The sequence below is a fragment of the Centrocercus urophasianus genome, unplaced genomic scaffold (assembly GCF_019232065.1).
Source record: "Centrocercus urophasianus isolate 14NV4802_14NV808 unplaced genomic scaffold, USGS_Curo_1.0 seq_12, whole genome shotgun sequence".
In the NCBI taxonomy this organism is placed as follows: domain Eukaryota; kingdom Metazoa; phylum Chordata; class Aves; order Galliformes; family Phasianidae; genus Centrocercus; species Centrocercus urophasianus.
This window is the reverse complement of record NW_024884364.1, coordinates 10947617-10965301: the sequence shown is the minus strand read 5'-3', so window position 1 is coordinate 10965301 and position 17685 is coordinate 10947617. Positions and strand designations below refer to the sequence as shown.

General features: G+C 35.3%; 1 protein-coding gene across 3 annotated transcripts in view; it reads left to right on the top strand.

The window, feature by feature from the left end:
• CBLB (Cbl proto-oncogene B) overlaps window positions 1-17685 on the top strand; it is a 123736-nt gene that overhangs the window by 5811 nt on the left and 100240 nt on the right. For all 3 annotated transcript variants that reach the window (XM_042809892.1, XM_042809895.1, XM_042809894.1), the window contains exon 3: window positions 3886-4136. In XM_042809892.1, coding sequence (XP_042665826.1) covers window positions 3886-4136 — 251 coding nt within the window. The remainder of the gene's footprint in view (window positions 1-3885; window positions 4137-17685) is intronic.

Below are 17685 nucleotides of genomic sequence, written 5' to 3'. Positions count from 1 at the left end.
ATACTATTGCAGGGCTTTCAACTTTGCAGTGAAAAGTAAATAGAAGTTACAGCTTTCTGAAAGAAGTCCATTGTCTCAAAGAGAAGGGCTATCTATTATTCTCATATCTGAAGATGTTACAGAATAAAGCTTTAAATCTGCAGTGAAGTATGTTCAATTTGAAGACCAGCTTTTTTGTGCGTGTCTTTGGGAGACAAATGTTATTGTAGTGTTTTTCTTTTTTTTGTTTGTTTTTTCTTTTCCCCTATGAGGACTAGAGTATGCTTGTCAGGAGGTTTTTGAGTTAACCATTTCAAAGTCTGTTTCTGTTAGATTAGGGCAGTCTTCTAGTTATTCACAGATAGAATTGCTCTCTATTGTTCCTGTAGGTCTAGAGTAAATACTTGAATTTACAATGAGATAGTTGGAAGGAGCTTAGCCTTTCTTAGTTTACTTCAGTGGCAGAAACATTTCTTAGTAACTCACTACCTGATTTCTTTTTTTTTTTTTTTGAGACTGCTTGCTAAATATATACATGCTTGCTTTCAGTCACAATACACAAATCATGTAGTGATATGATTCATGTCTGCTGCTGAAGTGTTGATGAGGACCATTCTGTAAAACGTAGTATGGAGACTTTTATTTTTGTTACTTTGTTTTGCTTTGAGTTCTGTTTTCTTTTGAAGAAAGGTATGTACACCACTTCTGTGGATTGGTAAATCTTTTGCGTCAGCAGCTGTCATTTCTTATTGCTTGCTTTTAATTGTGAACTGCTGTAGTACGTGTCAGAACATCCTGACTCTGGAAACCATATGGTTTACCAGCCATTTCTTTACAAACTGACTTCCTTTGGGCTGAAACCTTGTGCACTCTATAAAAGTAGAGAAAGCCTTGTGCTACTTCACTGGACCCCTAACTCAAACTAAAAATTAGCTTTCTTTTTTTCTGTCCACTGGGAATGTATAAAGCTAGTTAAGCTGTCCAATACAATTTTTTTGTATGATTTTTTTTCTTAAAGAGTTGTTTTGGAGATAAGAGTTCTGCTAATGTTCTGTGTTTATTTTTATAAGTTGAAGAGAAGACATAATTGGGTAAACCATGACCACAGGATCTTGTTCTGATGTGTGTATGTGACTAATATCACCAGACTGAAAAATACTTTCTAGAATATCTGAAAGAGAAAATAATTCTTCACTTAAACTGGATGTTCTTTTTATGTTTGAATGGACTCGCTGTTTAAAATGCAACATTCAGCAGAAGCAATTTTTTTTTTTAAATCCAGGATAAGCAATTATTTTAATTGTAGTTTAGTATATACAAAGCCATTCACATTCTGCTTGTTGACACATCTGATTGAAAATACAGACTTCAGAAAGAGAGTTAATTCTTTGATCATGAGATTTAAGAAAAGTGAGGATAAATAAGCAATTTAAATGATTGCAGCCTTCCCTGCTTGTAGTCTCTTGTCATTGCTGATTATTTTCCTGAGTAAATATTTTCCTCCTTTGAGCTGTTATTTTTTGTTACTGTGCTCCTTGCTCCAGAAGGCTGTGACATCTAATCAGTGATATTGATTGGTGGCATCTATAGTTTGCTTTGAGAGAATGTCTATCTTTATTGATTCGTGTTTTTATTAAATCGTAAGTTGCAGAAAACAGAAGTTCACATGGAAAAGGTCTGCAGTTTTCATAAGGGTTTCTCTGGGAAAATTTTACTCTTATCTTTAGGATTGCAGTTCTTTCTTAACTCTACTACAAAAAGAAATTAATGTGTTCTACATATATGACTTCCCAGTCTGTCTGCACGTGTGAAATCCTTTGCTCATATTCCTGAAATCTTCTTAAAGAATTCTGTCTGTCAGCTTAATTTTAGCGTAACAAAAATAAAATTTGTAATCTCCATTTTAGGTCTCTCGTTAGTTCCTTTCTTCATCACTCAGGCAACTCACTTACTTGAACTGTTATTTTTAAAGCTGTTTCTGAATCCTTCAGAAAGCGTGATCTTCTGTATCAGTTTATTCTTTTAAAACTTATCCAGGGGTTTCTATGTTGTCCATCAGTATGTTCAGGTTTCCTTGTCTGACCTTTAAAGAATACCACGACATCCGACCTGTGTTCTTTGAGAACGTCACTGTGGGCATCTGCTAACCCATGGTTTTGACTGTGATGTTTTGTTCTGATAACATTTTTTTTTTTTTTTTAATCACACTAAATAGAAACATCTTTTCCAAGTCTCTTGCAGTTGTGGTTTGCAGCTCTAGAATTCATCGCTCACTAATGAGATTACCAAACATCTTTGCTTCTTTTTATTTCCTTCCAGCTTTCTCCTTATCTTGGGAGGAATTCCTTTATGATCCACTTAAATTATTCTATAGCTTGCCTTGAAGGCCTTCCTTATTGTTTGTACCTAGAAATACTTAGCACACTCACTACCGTGTTGAACTGTGCTGTGTTCGTGTCCTTGTGTTTGCCTGTATCCATCTGCTGTCTTTTTGTTTCCCACAGAGACTAAATTTCTCTGTGGGAAGGACAATCTCTTTTACAGTGCATCAAATGGATTTTTGAGCCATTACTTGGTCTAGTATCTGGAAGAGCAGTATAAATCACTGAAATAACAGTGGATCAGTAGTGTGAGGGAACTGTTGTGAATGTTATGTTTTAAGTACTTTCTTTGAATGATATTTGTGTTTCTGTAGTACTAATGAGTTTGCACTGTTCTAGACATACTTTTATTTTCACTTGTCAGTGCTTCTGTTCATTCTTCCATCTCCACTTCTCTAATCACGGTTACCTAAATCTCACTGTGTGATGTGTTTTGGTATATGTTTCATTTTGAGAAAGAAATAATTATGTTTTTACTTGACTGTTTGTAATCCATGAAAGTTCTTAATGATGTAGGTCGAGAAATGGGGTGAGGAGCTAGCAATATAGATTTGAGTTCACAAAGGGATCTATATGAAACAGTATTTCTCCCTGCCTCCCTCTCTCACTGAAATGCTCAAAACTGTGCACTTTTTTGAAGTTGATACATTACTAGGAATAGGAGTTGTCTTTCAGCAGTATTAAGAAGTTTTTACAACCTTGTTAATTATCTCAGTAACCCTGTTAGTTATCTCAAAAGAATTGTTAAAGTCACTAATGTACACTATGACAATCCCCAAATGATACCCATAACATTTTTATATGCCATGGGCTTATTTTTCTTATAGATATGTACACACACATGTACACACGTGTAGAACGCATCCCTCTGCAGTATTTTAGCTGAGCTTGGGTAAATCAACTGTATCAATACAATAGTGTTCAAAGCCTGTTAGTTTTGCTTCTTCACTTTCTACAGAACAAACTACCAGATAATATTGGGTAGCAAAGACATAGTTACTCTATGGATGTGTTCTGGAAACAAAAACAAAAATGCTTTCTTCCAGAAACATTTCCAGTGGAGACTGAATTCAAGTAAAGGTATTGAATTCAGCTGAATTGATTTATTTTTTTTTTTCTTTGAATACATAATTCAGTTATTTTTTGTACCATTTAGGAAGGTAATGATTCCAGGTCTGAGAACAGGTTATTTTTCTATTACTATGGAATTACTCTCGGCATGATATGCAATACTGTTTTGCTAGTATACTTCCTACAGTGGCATATAGTGGGCAGGCAAAGTTTTTCTTCCTTTAAAAGCTATGTAAGCAAACTATGTTTGTCATAAATGTGACAGCATTATGTCAAACTTGATTTCCTTTGACATCAGGGGCTATGTTGAGATTTAATGGAATATAAATGAGGTAGGGCTTAATTCTTCATTTCTGAAAGGTAGAGGAACGTGCTTGTGCATTTTTTAAGATGTCAGGTCTTTTTTTGCCCCCAACATATTTGTCTTTTAAAATTTACTTATTTCTGCTTGTAGGTAAGACTGTGCCAAAACCCAAAGCTTCAACTCAAAAACAGCCCACCCTACATTCTTGACATTTTACCAGACACCTATCAACATTTGCGACTTATACTGAGCAAATACGATGACAACCAAAAACTTGCACAACTCAGTGAAAATGAGTATTTTAAAATCTACATTGATAGCCTCATGAAAAAATCAAAACGAGCTATCAGACTCTTCAAAGAAGGCAAGGAAAGAATGTATGAGGAGCAGTCACAGGACAGGTAAGAGAAACATTTAAATATGAAGTAAATTTTCTGTCTGCATATTTAACACTGTTTGTCTGCAGATATTGTGTCTTGACATTTTTAATTATTTAAAGAACAGAACTATTTATTGTTTGGATTCATTGACCCTGCATGTCAAACAACAATTTGCTGCATTTGTTCTGCTGTGTACTCTTATCTGTCACTTTGCGACCTTTAAAACCAAGAACATTTCCTTCATAAAACATTAATTTCATTGTAATTACTTGTTCACAAGGCCTTACAGTATGTAGTTATCTCTGTGGCAGAGAGCGACTGGTATCTGGTCTGAGCTTGACCTCTGCAGCTCACTCCTTAAAACTATGGGAGCCATAATGGATGTTGACATACAGCTTTCACAAGTGATGAATTGGAACAAAATATTATTCATGTTTTTGAGGTACTGCACAATATTAGTATAAGGTGATGCTGATGTTAGTCAGAGCTGAGAAGTCTGTTCAGAAATCTAATGGATTCCTGATTTGCAATGTTTCCATTTTAATAACCAGGATGAGTGTCTACTTTGTGTACTGTTGCAGTGGTGGGTAAGAAGGCTATTAATATTTGATGTTAGTACATATAATTTTCAAAATGATATTTCAAGGATTTCTGTGGAAAAATCTGCAGTTTTGTTTTGAGAAGGGATAACAGCTGTGATGTGACAATTGGCATCTGTCATCTGTGATATATATTTAGACCTATAGACAGTGAATGGACAAATTGTATCCCTGCTGTTCTGTCTGCACCTGAGCATACAGATAGGTTTGTGGTATAGTTTTACTGCTGGTGAAAATGGTGATAGAAGCAGTGAAACGTCCACGTTACTGTAAATGTCACTGCTGTTATGTTTGAGTGATGCGTGTGTTCTTTCCACATATTCAGTGATGATTGTAGCTATTCAATATAGTGGCAGTCCTACGGTGCTTGATAACTGACCTGAAGCTTGCTTACCATGCAAAGATTTTTATTTTTGGGAAGCATTTAAAGACCCTTCAATTATGAAGATGCTTAATGCAATTTACCTAACAGGGACAAAAATGCAGCTCAGACTACTTGAGTGATGAGTGTAGATCTTGACGTGTTCTGTTTGTATTCCTAAGTACAATAAAAGCATTCATTTAGATGCAACCTTACTAGAAGTTCTGGAAGAATCGTTTAGCACTGAGCATATGGTGTCTTCCCTTAATAACCTGTATTTGTTGTACAGACAAATGTCATTGTGTTGCAAAGGAAATAAGAACTTTTATGGCAAGGGAAATTTGACATAAATGACTGCATTATGTAAACAGGTTTTATTTCAACTTCCCTGTGGTGCACGAAACGCAGATTTATTTGTGGATTTTCTTCCAGTTAGCAATAAATTAAAGCCAGTTTCAGTGTGACTTTTTCAAAAACAGCCTGCCATAAGTACTGAGCAGTCATCTAAAACAATATTCCAGGAACTCTATCTAGTTGCTAGAATTGCTGAATTGCCTTCTTTTCAGTGTCCCACTTCCCTTTCTGCATAAGAGTGACAGTGGTGATTCAAGGATGTCTTATGTAAAGCAGACAGTTCTCGAAGGTGCAGTTAGTATTTACTGTCATTTATTGGGTTCATTTTTATAAGGTGATTGGATAGGAAGGATTTTAAAACAAAACATAGTAATGAAGTGCAATGATTGACATTGCTCTTTAAATTTGTGTTAGGGAAGCTGATAGTTATGTTGCCAGACTGATACAGAGTTTGAAGCTTGAGGAAGGAAATGTAATAGAAATGTTTTTTTGTGCTAAAACAGCTAGATGTGCTTCCTCCATAAGGCAGATTCTGATGTGCAGCAGAAACTAAGGCTAGAATGTTTAAACAAAACATAACAGAAGCATTGTTCCAGCAGTTTATGCCTTTTGCCCTTGTAAGTTAAATATACATCTCTGTGACTGAAGTGTCACTTCTTCATCTCCTGGCAATGTTTTGTCTGTATGCATGCCCCAGTATTAAGTTGAATGAAGGTATCCTTATTTGCTCAAGCCCTGTGACCCTGCTTCCTCATCTGTGCTTTGACACACTTGATCATTTAAACTCTTGATAAGTTAGTAAAAGAAGCTGTCTATTTAGCTTCTTCACTTCAAAATGTTTGCATTAACTTAAGTAGTTTAATTGTTAACTTTATTTAAAAAAAAAAAAAAAAGCATACAAGTGATCACTTCAATATTTCTCAAGATGTTTTTTAAAAAGGCAGTCAGATTGTATTTAAAAAAAGAAAAAAAGCCTTTGATATGATGACACCTGGCCAGTTTTTCTGGTTTTCAATCTTGCTTTCCTGTTTTCTTTTCTGTTAGTATCTGTGTGATAGGTGGATAAAAAGATCATTGCTGGGGGGTGGAGGGTTTGGGGAGCAACTGGCTCCATTTGGAAATGTTCTCTCTCTATGTATTTAAATGGTGTGCTTGTTAATCTACCAGTGCTGTTGAATAATCTTTTAACTGTTTATAATGATGGTACACTTAGGAACCAGAGAGAGCCAATATACATGTGATTTTTGTCTTAACTCTGTTAACACACAAGTTTATTACGAGCAACTTCATTAATTTTATTTCTCAGAGATGCTGTGATGAAATAGGGTAGAGTGATAGCCAGAATACCTATAAATGACTAAAGCCAAGAACCTAGCTTGTACCACTGCTGCTACATTCTACATTTCTACATTCTGTGCCAGCGTATGTGAGAGGCATTTGAATGGTTGGTGCCCTCCTTTGTGTTTAAGACAAATCCTAGAAAGCAGAGTATGTATGGCTTACAAGTTATCTTTCACATACATGAGTTTTACCCACTTTCTGGATTTGGTGTCTAGCTTAAAATTATATCCTCTTGCTTAATGAGGTAAAAGTTAATATTAAATAAGTTCTGTTAGCTTTATCAGGCATGCTTTACCAGTCTACATAGAAGTTTTTCCAAGTATGAAGTAGTTTAAAGACTTGTCACTGATTTTATTTTTTAAAAATTATCAACATTGAATTAAGATTATTGAATCAAGTTGAATCTACTTAAGACTTTTGTATTTCTTTTGAGGGTCTTTTGATCTTTTTTCCTTTTGTTGTTCTTTGGGAAGGAATTATTTCTGTGAAGTCTAAACTTCCATTTGTCTTCTGGACACGTTTCTGAAACACAGCAAAGGTAGATGCTATAGGTTGGCAGTTCTTAAAGATAAATTTTTGCCAGGTGTTGAAAGCAGGCACATAAGTTACAGTGGTAAGAATAGAGGAGAAATAAAGTGGCAACTGGGAGATGGATTCATTCAAGATGTTGAAATTTGAGTCTTTGAAACTAACAAAACCTTGAGCTTCCCTGTGGTTACCTATGGACTGTGTCCTTGGAAGGGTTGCTCTTGAGATTGTTCTTTGTCTACTTGTTCATTGTCTACTTCAGCACTTCTGGGACGAGTGAAAATGTGAAACTGATGTGTGTATGTATTTTATAAATTTTCTAAATACTACTTGATTCAACCTGAGTTAGTTGGCTGCTTGGCTTTAAATTGCATTACAGAGGTGGAATTGGACAAAAATATGAATATTAAGTTGCAGCACAGCTAAAGCTGAAAAGGTTATAGAAGCAATGAAGTTGGTTTGAGGGTAAAGTAGGAGGATAATCAAGCAAGTAGGAAGATAATCAAGAAAGACCCTCAAGATGACTACAGCATTCTTCTTCCCTACAGGAGGTCTAAATTCACTTGCTTGTTTGGCTGCTTGGTATCTTGAAAGAGACTGCCTGCTTCTAGATTGTTTTCAGTGTTTTGTTAGTTATTTGCACCTCCAGGTCATGTAATAGTTCAGATTCTTCTTTTTCACTGTTCATGCGTTCCCTTGCTATATGAAGCTGTGAATTAGTGTGTTTACAAGATACTCCATTTTTTTTTTTTCCTTCAGTTCATATTGACACTTGAGCGCAGTTAAGGTTCTTGAACAAAGTCCCTGAACTGACATGTCAAAGTACAGAGTACTCTCAGTAAAGACCTTTCTACTGCTTACTATGAAGCACAGATTTGATAAGAATTTACAAGGCTTATAATTTGGCTAGCTTTGTAACTTGATTGCATCTCCAGACAGAGGAGACTGAGAAAAGAATAAGGAAGAGTGCACTTTTAGTTTGAGATAACTTTCTTGGACAGGTTAAGATTGTTTTGTTGATGGTTTTATTATTTTTTGAATCTGTCCCTTGTACTTTTTAAATAATTGTAGTGGCTTTTTGAAAGAGCCAGTTCACCATTGGTCAACCTCAGCTAAGTAACTTGATAGTTGTTGAATGGTAGCCTTCACCAAGGTTTGAGATTTAAATTGTAATGTTTTGGTGAAAGTTATTAGCACTTTTGAGGATCATCTGATTTGTCCATTTTCTACTCATTTTGTTTTGTTAGTCTTCAGTAAATTGTGATCTGAAGACTGTCTTTAAGTACTACAGGTCTGTTGTCTAACATGATCTCTAAATTTCTATACTATATCAACACTAGTTAGGTAAGAACGCAATCAATACATTTATTTTAATCTTGCTGAAGTTGAACTAAAAAAAAAAAATTAGTCCTTTCCTCTACTGTCTGTAGGTATCTATTTTTTTAGATGATTCCGTCAGTACAGTTTATGGAGAAGAATCAGCAGCCTTGTCCTTGGGGAAAAAAGACAACTCTTTCTATTTGAAACCTATAACAGGACAATTAGCAGTGGAACTTGGTGCATTAAAATGAAGAGGCTTCTGAGAGGGGAAAAAAAAAAAGAGTGCATAAGTGATTGGATTAGGAGAAAAGGAAATGCGTTGTTTTTTGAAAGCTTTTATATTATGCTGAGAATTTTTACCTTCTTCTTTCTCCATTTCATGTGATGTAAAACCAGATGTAAGCCAAAAGAAATTTATTAAATCCTTTGGCATACCTGAACCATATGAGTAACTGAGTTTAATGCAAATAAAGTAAAACGTGCGCTCTTTGCTATTCTTTGTTTTGGTCTAAATTAAACAAGGAATGTTATACAAACAGGCCCTTAAGACAAAGAAACTCTTGTTGCAGGTGAGAACACATGGAGGTTACAGATTGTAGGGCAGTGTTATGACAGCTTATTCTCAGTATAAAAGCAAATAGGTTGTGTGACTCCAATTGTAAGGCTGTATTTCAATTTTCAGGTATTTTTGATCATTTTCAGTGCTTGGGAGGTTGTTATTTTATAATAGTATTATTATCAAAATAGCATAGAGGCAACTATTTATTCATATTCCTGGGGAAGATGGGCTTTAAAACCACAGAAGATCCTAAATAAGAAAAATAATGGTTTCTAAATTATTAAAATTGATTTAGATCCTCTATTCATATTGAGTTAATGAAAGACGGGGTTATATGTGCTTCACTTTTATGTTGTGCTCTATGATAAAATCAGGTAAACCATGTGTTAATAGAAAATGCTCTTTTGGATGTTTTCTTGCAAGTAAGGTGATGTTGACATCTATGCAGAATTTACCTGGTTGTCAGGCAATATATGCAGTCTGATGTACTCACTGTGCTTTGTATAATGACTTGTACCTGTGAGAAATTTTGTATGGTAATACTGCCAAATTATGGCGTGCAGCATTTACACTCACTGTGTGTAGAGGTGAAAGCTTTCAAAAAGCACCAAGTTGTGAGGAACCAATCCTCAAGTCTTGATTTAAAAGAAAAATCAGACTGCATGTACATGGGCCATTTTTGGTCAGTGGCTGCCCATTTTTTTTGAATTGTCCTCACAGATTCTGTAATTTTATGTATTCAATGTATGTATTCAATTCAAAACTGAATGTCTATAAAATTATTAATTGATATTGGAGGAATGAGGCTTTTTAATTCTAAAAGTAGGCTTACTGTCTTCTGCATAAAACGTTTGTGATGCTGATAATGCGTTGGTACATTTCTTTTATTCTCGTAGATTGAAAAATGCTAAACAATATAGTGGGCTGTTCTCTTTGAGATCAGCTCAGGGATACAGTTTGCTTGATTTGATAGATAGCCCTAAACACAACAGTTAAAATAGGAATAGGTTGAATAACACCTGAAGTGTCATCAAAACCCAACAGAGCATCATTAAGTTGTATCTGAAAAGAAGCATTATCTTAATATGTAATATATATATAAAAAAAAAATCAATAAATGACCATGTATGAGAAATAACACTTCCCAAACAGAGTGGCTAGGTTGTTGTCAGAAGCAACATGTTTGTAGTGTATGTGAATAGTACTTTTTTGAATGTTTTGGTTTTGAGTGCAGTGAGAGTAGAGCTGAAGAATGCGTTATTCAAATAGTGATAGGGCTGGAGGGAATGGTCCCAAGCTACGCCGGGGGGGTTCAGATTAGACATTAAGAAAAATTTCTTCTCTGTGAAAGAGCGATCAGGTATATTCAAACAGGCTGCTTAGAGGAGTGGTTGAGTCACCATCCCTGCAGGTGTTCAAGAAACATTTAGATGTGTACTAAGGGACATGGTTTAGTACCATAGATTCCTTAGATTTCCCATGCCAGAATTATCCTGTTTTTAATGAAAGGTCTTGACTGTAACGTGCTTGTTACCCAATTTTTTACTCTGTGTAAAGTGAAATATATAGGAGGACGTATAAGCAAATATCTTGATAGATCAAAAAAACTGGTGAACAAATAATTTGTCATATACTTGGTCATAAAGATTGAGTTCATTGTTTTTTCTCATATGTCTATTATGAAGGTAGACCTAATCATATGTTTTCCTAATGTAATCTAACAATACATCAAAGGGGAACCTTAAATGTAGCAGATATGTAAGAAACAAAAATTTGGGGAATATATAGTAGATGATTGTAATCAATAGTGACATTTAATTCAACTATCAATTCCTCTCTCTATAATGGGATCTCCTTATTCAAAAAAAAAAAAAAGCTTTCATTTGTTGTTATGCTATGCTCAGACAGTGCAAATTTAATTTCATCCTAATGTTAATAATTCTGGTGTATGTAAAGAATGAAGTTCACAGCTGTATCTCATGTTATATGCTAACCCCAGTATTACATTTATATTGCATAATATAAATATGCTCCTGATAGGAAGAATACCAAAAAATAAGCTATGGAAGTCTTATCACCTCCTCATTAATTGTTCTCTACCTCTTGATGCCTAAATTATGTATAAAAATATGTGTTTAGATGGAAATGACTGAGAGTAGAGAAGATCTAGATGCTCTCAAAAAGTACTTGGCATATTGAAGAATTTTGTTATACTCTGTGTTGGTGGCAGAAATAAAGGCTTGGTCAATCTGAATTGAATAAGTGTATTCTAAAGAGCCAGTTTAGTTATACTCAGGGGTCCAGCCTTTACTCTTTCTCTGTTTAAAAAAAAAATAATAATAATAATAAAAAAAAATCTGTTATTACCTACACTGAGAATCAAGAAATATGTTAATAACCTTAATACCTTAATGTCTTGTGTGTCCCAGTCCTCAGTAATATCTTACAGGATTTGCTATCCTCTTTTTGCCCAAAAAAGAGGGGAAAAAAAATTTTAAAAGCCTTGATTAACTGTATGCCAGAGACATTCTTTCCTTTTTAAGAGATCAGTTCATTTGTTAGGTATTACTCTTTAACTGTGATATCTTGGGCGATACTATATTGCTTAAAAATGCAGGAGAAAAAAATGTGCCTCTGTTACCAGTTAAAGGGCATTAGTTCAATACAGACAAACTTATTAGCATTTGTTTTCAAAGTGTTCCAATTGAAAATAGTCTTTAGCCAAGACAATATTCAGCCAACTGATTTCAGAGTTGATTCTGAGTCATGAATGTCTGTCATGGGAAGTATGAAATGCAAGGTCAGTAATAAAACATCCCTTACCTAAGAACAATTGCAAGACGAGCGTTTAAATTTTGTTTAAAGCAGTCATTAATTTCTAAATGCTTACAGGTGTATGCCCAAGAGCAGACCTTTAACTGCTGTCTAGTGGGAAAGTATGTAAATATGAAGAGAAACACCTTGAGATATTTGCATGTCGACCTTTTAAACTGCTTGTAGGGCTGAAGAGGGCTAGTCATTAAATAACTTTTCAAAATTAAATGATCGTATTTCCTAGATTATTTATTTGGGATTTAATATCAGTCTCTGTGCTCGCTGTTCTTACTTGGAGAAAGCTTCGTGTTTTCAAAAGAAAAATGAACAACTGTAAACTCGGAAGTTGTAAGCTTTAGCAAATCGGGTATCTAAGTCTTCAGTCATTGCAGAGGGCTATAAAGGGTTAAAATGCATGTTTAATAAAGGTGCTGAGCAACAAATAGCATGAAAATGATTGATGTAGTTCAAGTATAGTCTCTTGTTAAAAGTCAGAAGTGAAGGTTTCTATCACACCTCTTGAGCGTGTGTTCCAACTATTACATTTGTCATTAAAAGAACGAAGCTACTGTTATCAACATCTTTTTCCCAATAATGCTAGTAAAAAAGGAGATAACTATTCAGTAGCTTAGCTTATTATTCGTCTTTTTTATATTTCCAAGTATTTGTTTTTAAAATACCAGGGAAAAGTAGCATTTTTGTAATGAAATATTCTCCTAACTTTCAGCTATGAAACACTGAAATCTGGAAAGTACATGTTCAGTTGAAGTCATCCTGATAATATCATGGCAGAATGGACTGTAACCTACAGACTATTGATATTTTCATTAGAATAAAGTTTTTGTACATCTGTTTTATTTCTAGTTTGGCTTCTATTCTCATTCAAGTTACTTCTGTTTTTTCTGCTTATGTCGGTCATTGTAGGTCACTTATGTCTGTTAAGTATTACAATATTTAATTCACTGCAGCACTTCCAGGTTTTATTAGAATAAAGAGTAGTATTTAGGATTCTGTGCCTTCTGGCTATAGCACTAACAGCCTAATGGTGGATGACAGGAGCGCTGATAAAGGCTCGTGTCTGTTCTGACTTTTTACGAATTTTTAATCCACAGCTGCATCTTACTGACAGCTCCTTCCTGGTGGCCACTGCTTCGTTGTTTCTACAGCTAAATGATTTGTGTCCTGTGCTCCAATTGGGGAAAAAACACAGAAAATAATGTGGCATATATAGTGCTGATTTTTATTTGTTTTGTCTCACTGAGGAAATCATGTGTCAACAGGGTGAAATCTTACCCTGCATACTTCTTTCAAATGAATTTGTTTAGTATAGGAGACTGGGAGATGAAAATAGTAATACTTTTTTCATAACTCTTCATGTCTTTTTTATTCATAATTAATGGACACGCCAAACGCACAAAGATTCAAAGCAAAAAAGAAAAAAGAAGAAACATCCTGCTCATGTGCTTCTTTTTACTGTTAATCCCCATAATTAATGCCCTATGATGAATGGGACATAATCACTTGCAGAGCAGCACAGTAATGTAAAAAGACAGTACTCATCTGGGAGGTGTTCAGTAGTATGGATCACTGGTGACCCAGTTGGTACACAGCTGTCCCCTAGTCTATACATAATGCGGTTTCATTAACTACACGCATATCTGTGTGACAGGCTGGTAATGATCGCCTAAAAGGAACTTTGCCTCATTTAATAGTCTTAAGTGTCGCTGAGAATGAGTAGTTTGTTTTGTCTCATTGTTCTGCTTTCTTTGGGGGTGGGGGTGGAGTAGAGCAGAGAGGAAGCTTTTCTGTGTTTGTGAAAGTCTCAGTTTTGGGCAGGTGGACGTGGTTTATATTGTGCAGTTTTTCAGTGTCTGTAAGAAAGTGTCTTCTTAAAATTTTCTTCTGAAAGCATTGTGTTTATAAGATTTTTTTGTTTGTGCAGTAAGAATTTATCATTACTGTTGCTAAGCTTTAATGGGCAACATAGGCACAATCTATTAGACTATTAGGTATATTTTTATAAGGACTGTAGACAGAGGGAGAGATTCTTGGATATTTGTTTTTAAAATCAATCCTTTATGAAATTCTTACTTTCTGGGAATGCGGTGTGTTATTAGAGCGAATGACTGAAACATATTTTGGCATCAACAATTGCTTGAAATATATGAGCCCAGCCCATTCAGGAAAGTTATAGCTAGGGAAGAAATTTGCCTATGTTTATTCAATATAAAGAAAGCAACAAAAAGAAAACACCTACCTCCTAGTAGCTATTATAATGTGACAAAAGTTATCTAGCAGCTGAATCATTCCAATATAGTGGAAAACAATCATCATATCTATTACAGAGGTTTGAGCCTGAGTTTATGGATGGGGAAAAAATAAGAAGTGTAAATGTGCTATTCCTCTGTTTATTTGCACTTTTTCAGGTAATCCTCTATTCTGCAGCAAGTCTTTCCAAGACAGTCTTTACTTTAGGCAATTACTTGTTCATGCTTGTTTTTATTATAGACTTCCAACTGCCTTAAACTTTGTCATGGGACAAGTCAGTCTTACAAGGAAATCGACTGATAGCTGTGACAACATTGCTGAAGCTGTACATGTCCTTGGAGCTTTTATTGAAGGTGCTTGTACTGTCCTTCTGCACCTTTGTGGAACACCAGCGTGGAACACCTTAGGGTTGGAATTGATAAAGTTAGTAGAAGAAGATTTCTCAATTTCATGTTGTCCTTTACTCCGCATAGAAGCTTCTAAAGGTTTTCTGCGTGGCACTTTACTTTTGATTTTAAACTTAGCTAAGTAAGAATCTGTTATGAAAGAAAATAGAAACATTCTGCTGACTTTAATGCAGCTTCTTTATGCTCTATTCCTGGATTTTCAGTTTGCTTTATGTAGCAGCAGATGGTCCATCTATTGTTCCATTATTCTTCTATGAATCTGACCCTCTGTAGTGGGCGTGTGCTTTTTTGGGGGGGAGGTGGAGCAACTGAAATGAGCCTTTTTTCTTTTTCTTTTTTTTTTTTTTTTTTTGTTAAACTGGAAACAATTATATTTGTTAAATTGCATCGATGATCTGGAAAATTCTAGCACTTCAGATTTGTTTTTAAGTGCAGCAAGGTGTTTTTTTATTGAAGTAGTTTTGATTCAAAAGGATCGTTAACTATCCCAAGCACTGTTTTGTGCCATAATTTTACCATATGTGTAGGGATTCATTTGAGATACTATGAATAAGCAGGATGAGTGCTTTCAAAGAGGCATTCCTGCTGTCCCACATCAACCATGTGGGCTTTTAGTTAAGCTTCTCAGGAAGACAGCAACATATGTGTACACAATGTGTGTATTATTGGCGCCCACTCACAGTGTTAAAGATGTGTCAGCGTTTCCAGAATAATTCCCTATTTTAAGAGCCTTGTTTCAACCTGCATTTGTTAGTTAGCTCTGTGTTTATTGTTTGCAGTTTCAGCCCTCATCATTTTCAAGTGTGAATTTTTGTCAGGTAAACAAACTGTATTAATGTATTACTGAATTGAATGGGAGATCTCTAGAAGGGTGATGTTGTGATAGACTCTTCTTACTGACTCTGAATCAGTGCATTATCACTGTGCTGTAGTTGGGAAAGATTCCCCTATTTTTGAATAATGTTAAGAGGTATTTAGTAAAAGGTGGCTGTGTATTTTGTCTTCCCATACTCCAATGGGAATATCTACATTCTGATTTTTCTAAGTGTACCCTGCAGGCGGAGCTGGGTTTAGCAATATTACTGTGCAAACATTTGTGATCATATGATCTACTTTTTCAAGTATTTTGCAAAAATAGCTAAAGAACACAAGGCAATGTAAAAGATTTTTTGTATACTCACGTTGTTTCTTGAAATAAGCCATATGAATGGAAAAGCAAATTTCTTTCATTAATGGTGAACTCATGTTTGCGATTGGTATTGAATTATCTCTATTGACTGTTGCCTGATATTTTTCTAACAATCTTCCTTGAGTATAAGAAACTTCCATTTTCATTGAATCTGTACCTGCAGATTAAGGTGGCATGGAAATAGTTGGAATTCACAGATATCTCCCTTACTTGTCAAATTAATCTAAAAAACAAACAAACAAAAGCACCTGAAAAATAGGGTGAATCGGAGTCCTTTTTTTTGTTTAGACCGTGTTTCCCAATTTGTAGCATTCTTTCCAGAAACAGTTGTCTTTAACATGCAGCAGGACTGTATAGCAGGGCATGCTGATTCTGTGGTATGTGGGTGACTGTGTAGGAGCAGAATTAAGATTGGATTTTGAAATTAGCGGATTTCCAGTATTTAGTTTATGAACATAAAGAATAGCTTGCTACAATAGTGTCAAAAACTACGTGCTGCTACCAAAACATTCTTTTCTGCAAATCTAGGAATTACTAGTTGATAGCTGAACAGAAGCTTTCTTTTGAATTAACATGATACAGCTCTGTTTGCTTGAATGCCACCTAAAAAGTTTCCATATGAACTGCAAATGGTTTTGTATCTAGGCCTGTGTTTGAACAGCAGCAGGTCAACTAGAGAAGCCTGCAGTATGAAGATAAACAAATCAAGGGTTTTCATTGTTTTGAAATCGGAATTCAGAACTGACAACCTTAGAAAAGGTGACTCTGTATTTTCCTGATAGGAAAGGTGTGTAAGCAGGACATTGCTGTAAAAGCGGTTCTGTCATGCAGCTCTGGTGATGGTTGTGTAAGGACATCCAAGGGGTGGTCTCACTTTTTAGTGACAGTAGGCTGTCCTAATTATTTTACATGAAATGAATCCTGCTAATGGCTTTCTTGAACCTCTTGAGTGAGAAGGAAGAGCTAAATGTGCAATATACCTGCTAATTTGCATAATAGAGCAAATATGCAAATTACTGCCTATTTAGTTTTTCTGTCTCCCTTTAAATTCATACTAATTGCAAAGAAATCAGTTACAGCATGAGATTTATCAAAGCCAAATGAAGTTTCCCACTTCTGAACTTCGTTTACATGTTGCTGTTTACTAACCAAAAAGTCCCCTCAAACTTGAAAGAACCTTCTGGTAACAGAAGCTTTGACTATGGAGAACAGTGAGCCTAAATGTCCTGAAAGCTGAGCTGGAAAAATTGTGAAGTGAGCTCTAGTCGAATCCTTTGGGCTTTCTATTGTTTTCAGAGGTAAATGTTTATAAGAGTGGAGCTGGGCAGGGAGATCTAGTTGGTAAACTGGATCTTAGTGTGCTTAGCAGGGGTTGAAGCACATTGCTTTTGGGTGTGCAACCTGACTTCCTATCAGATTAGATGAACCGCTGTACCTGAGTTGAGTTAGCCCAAATAGTGTGACTGTTATGTCTGCAGGTGACTAAGGCATTCAGTCTTGAGTGATTGAGAGTGTAATAAATCTGCATGTGTAATATGTGTTCTGCAATAAATACCTGTACAGGATGATGGTCGTAAACATCGTGCAGTCTTGAAAGACTGTCACGTAGTCTGTCCTAATTTTGTCCATCTATGAAATTTGATATTTTTTTTTCACTTCATTCATGTTTGCAATACACCTACCTTTTTTAATGATGCCTGGCTAAATCGTTTTGTCTGATGCTGATGGTAATGCATACGTTTCCTCTGAATGCGTCACAGCAATAATGGAAGTGACTTGGAGTAACCTCAAAGAAAATCAAAATCTAGAGTAGCTATGCGTTCATATGGA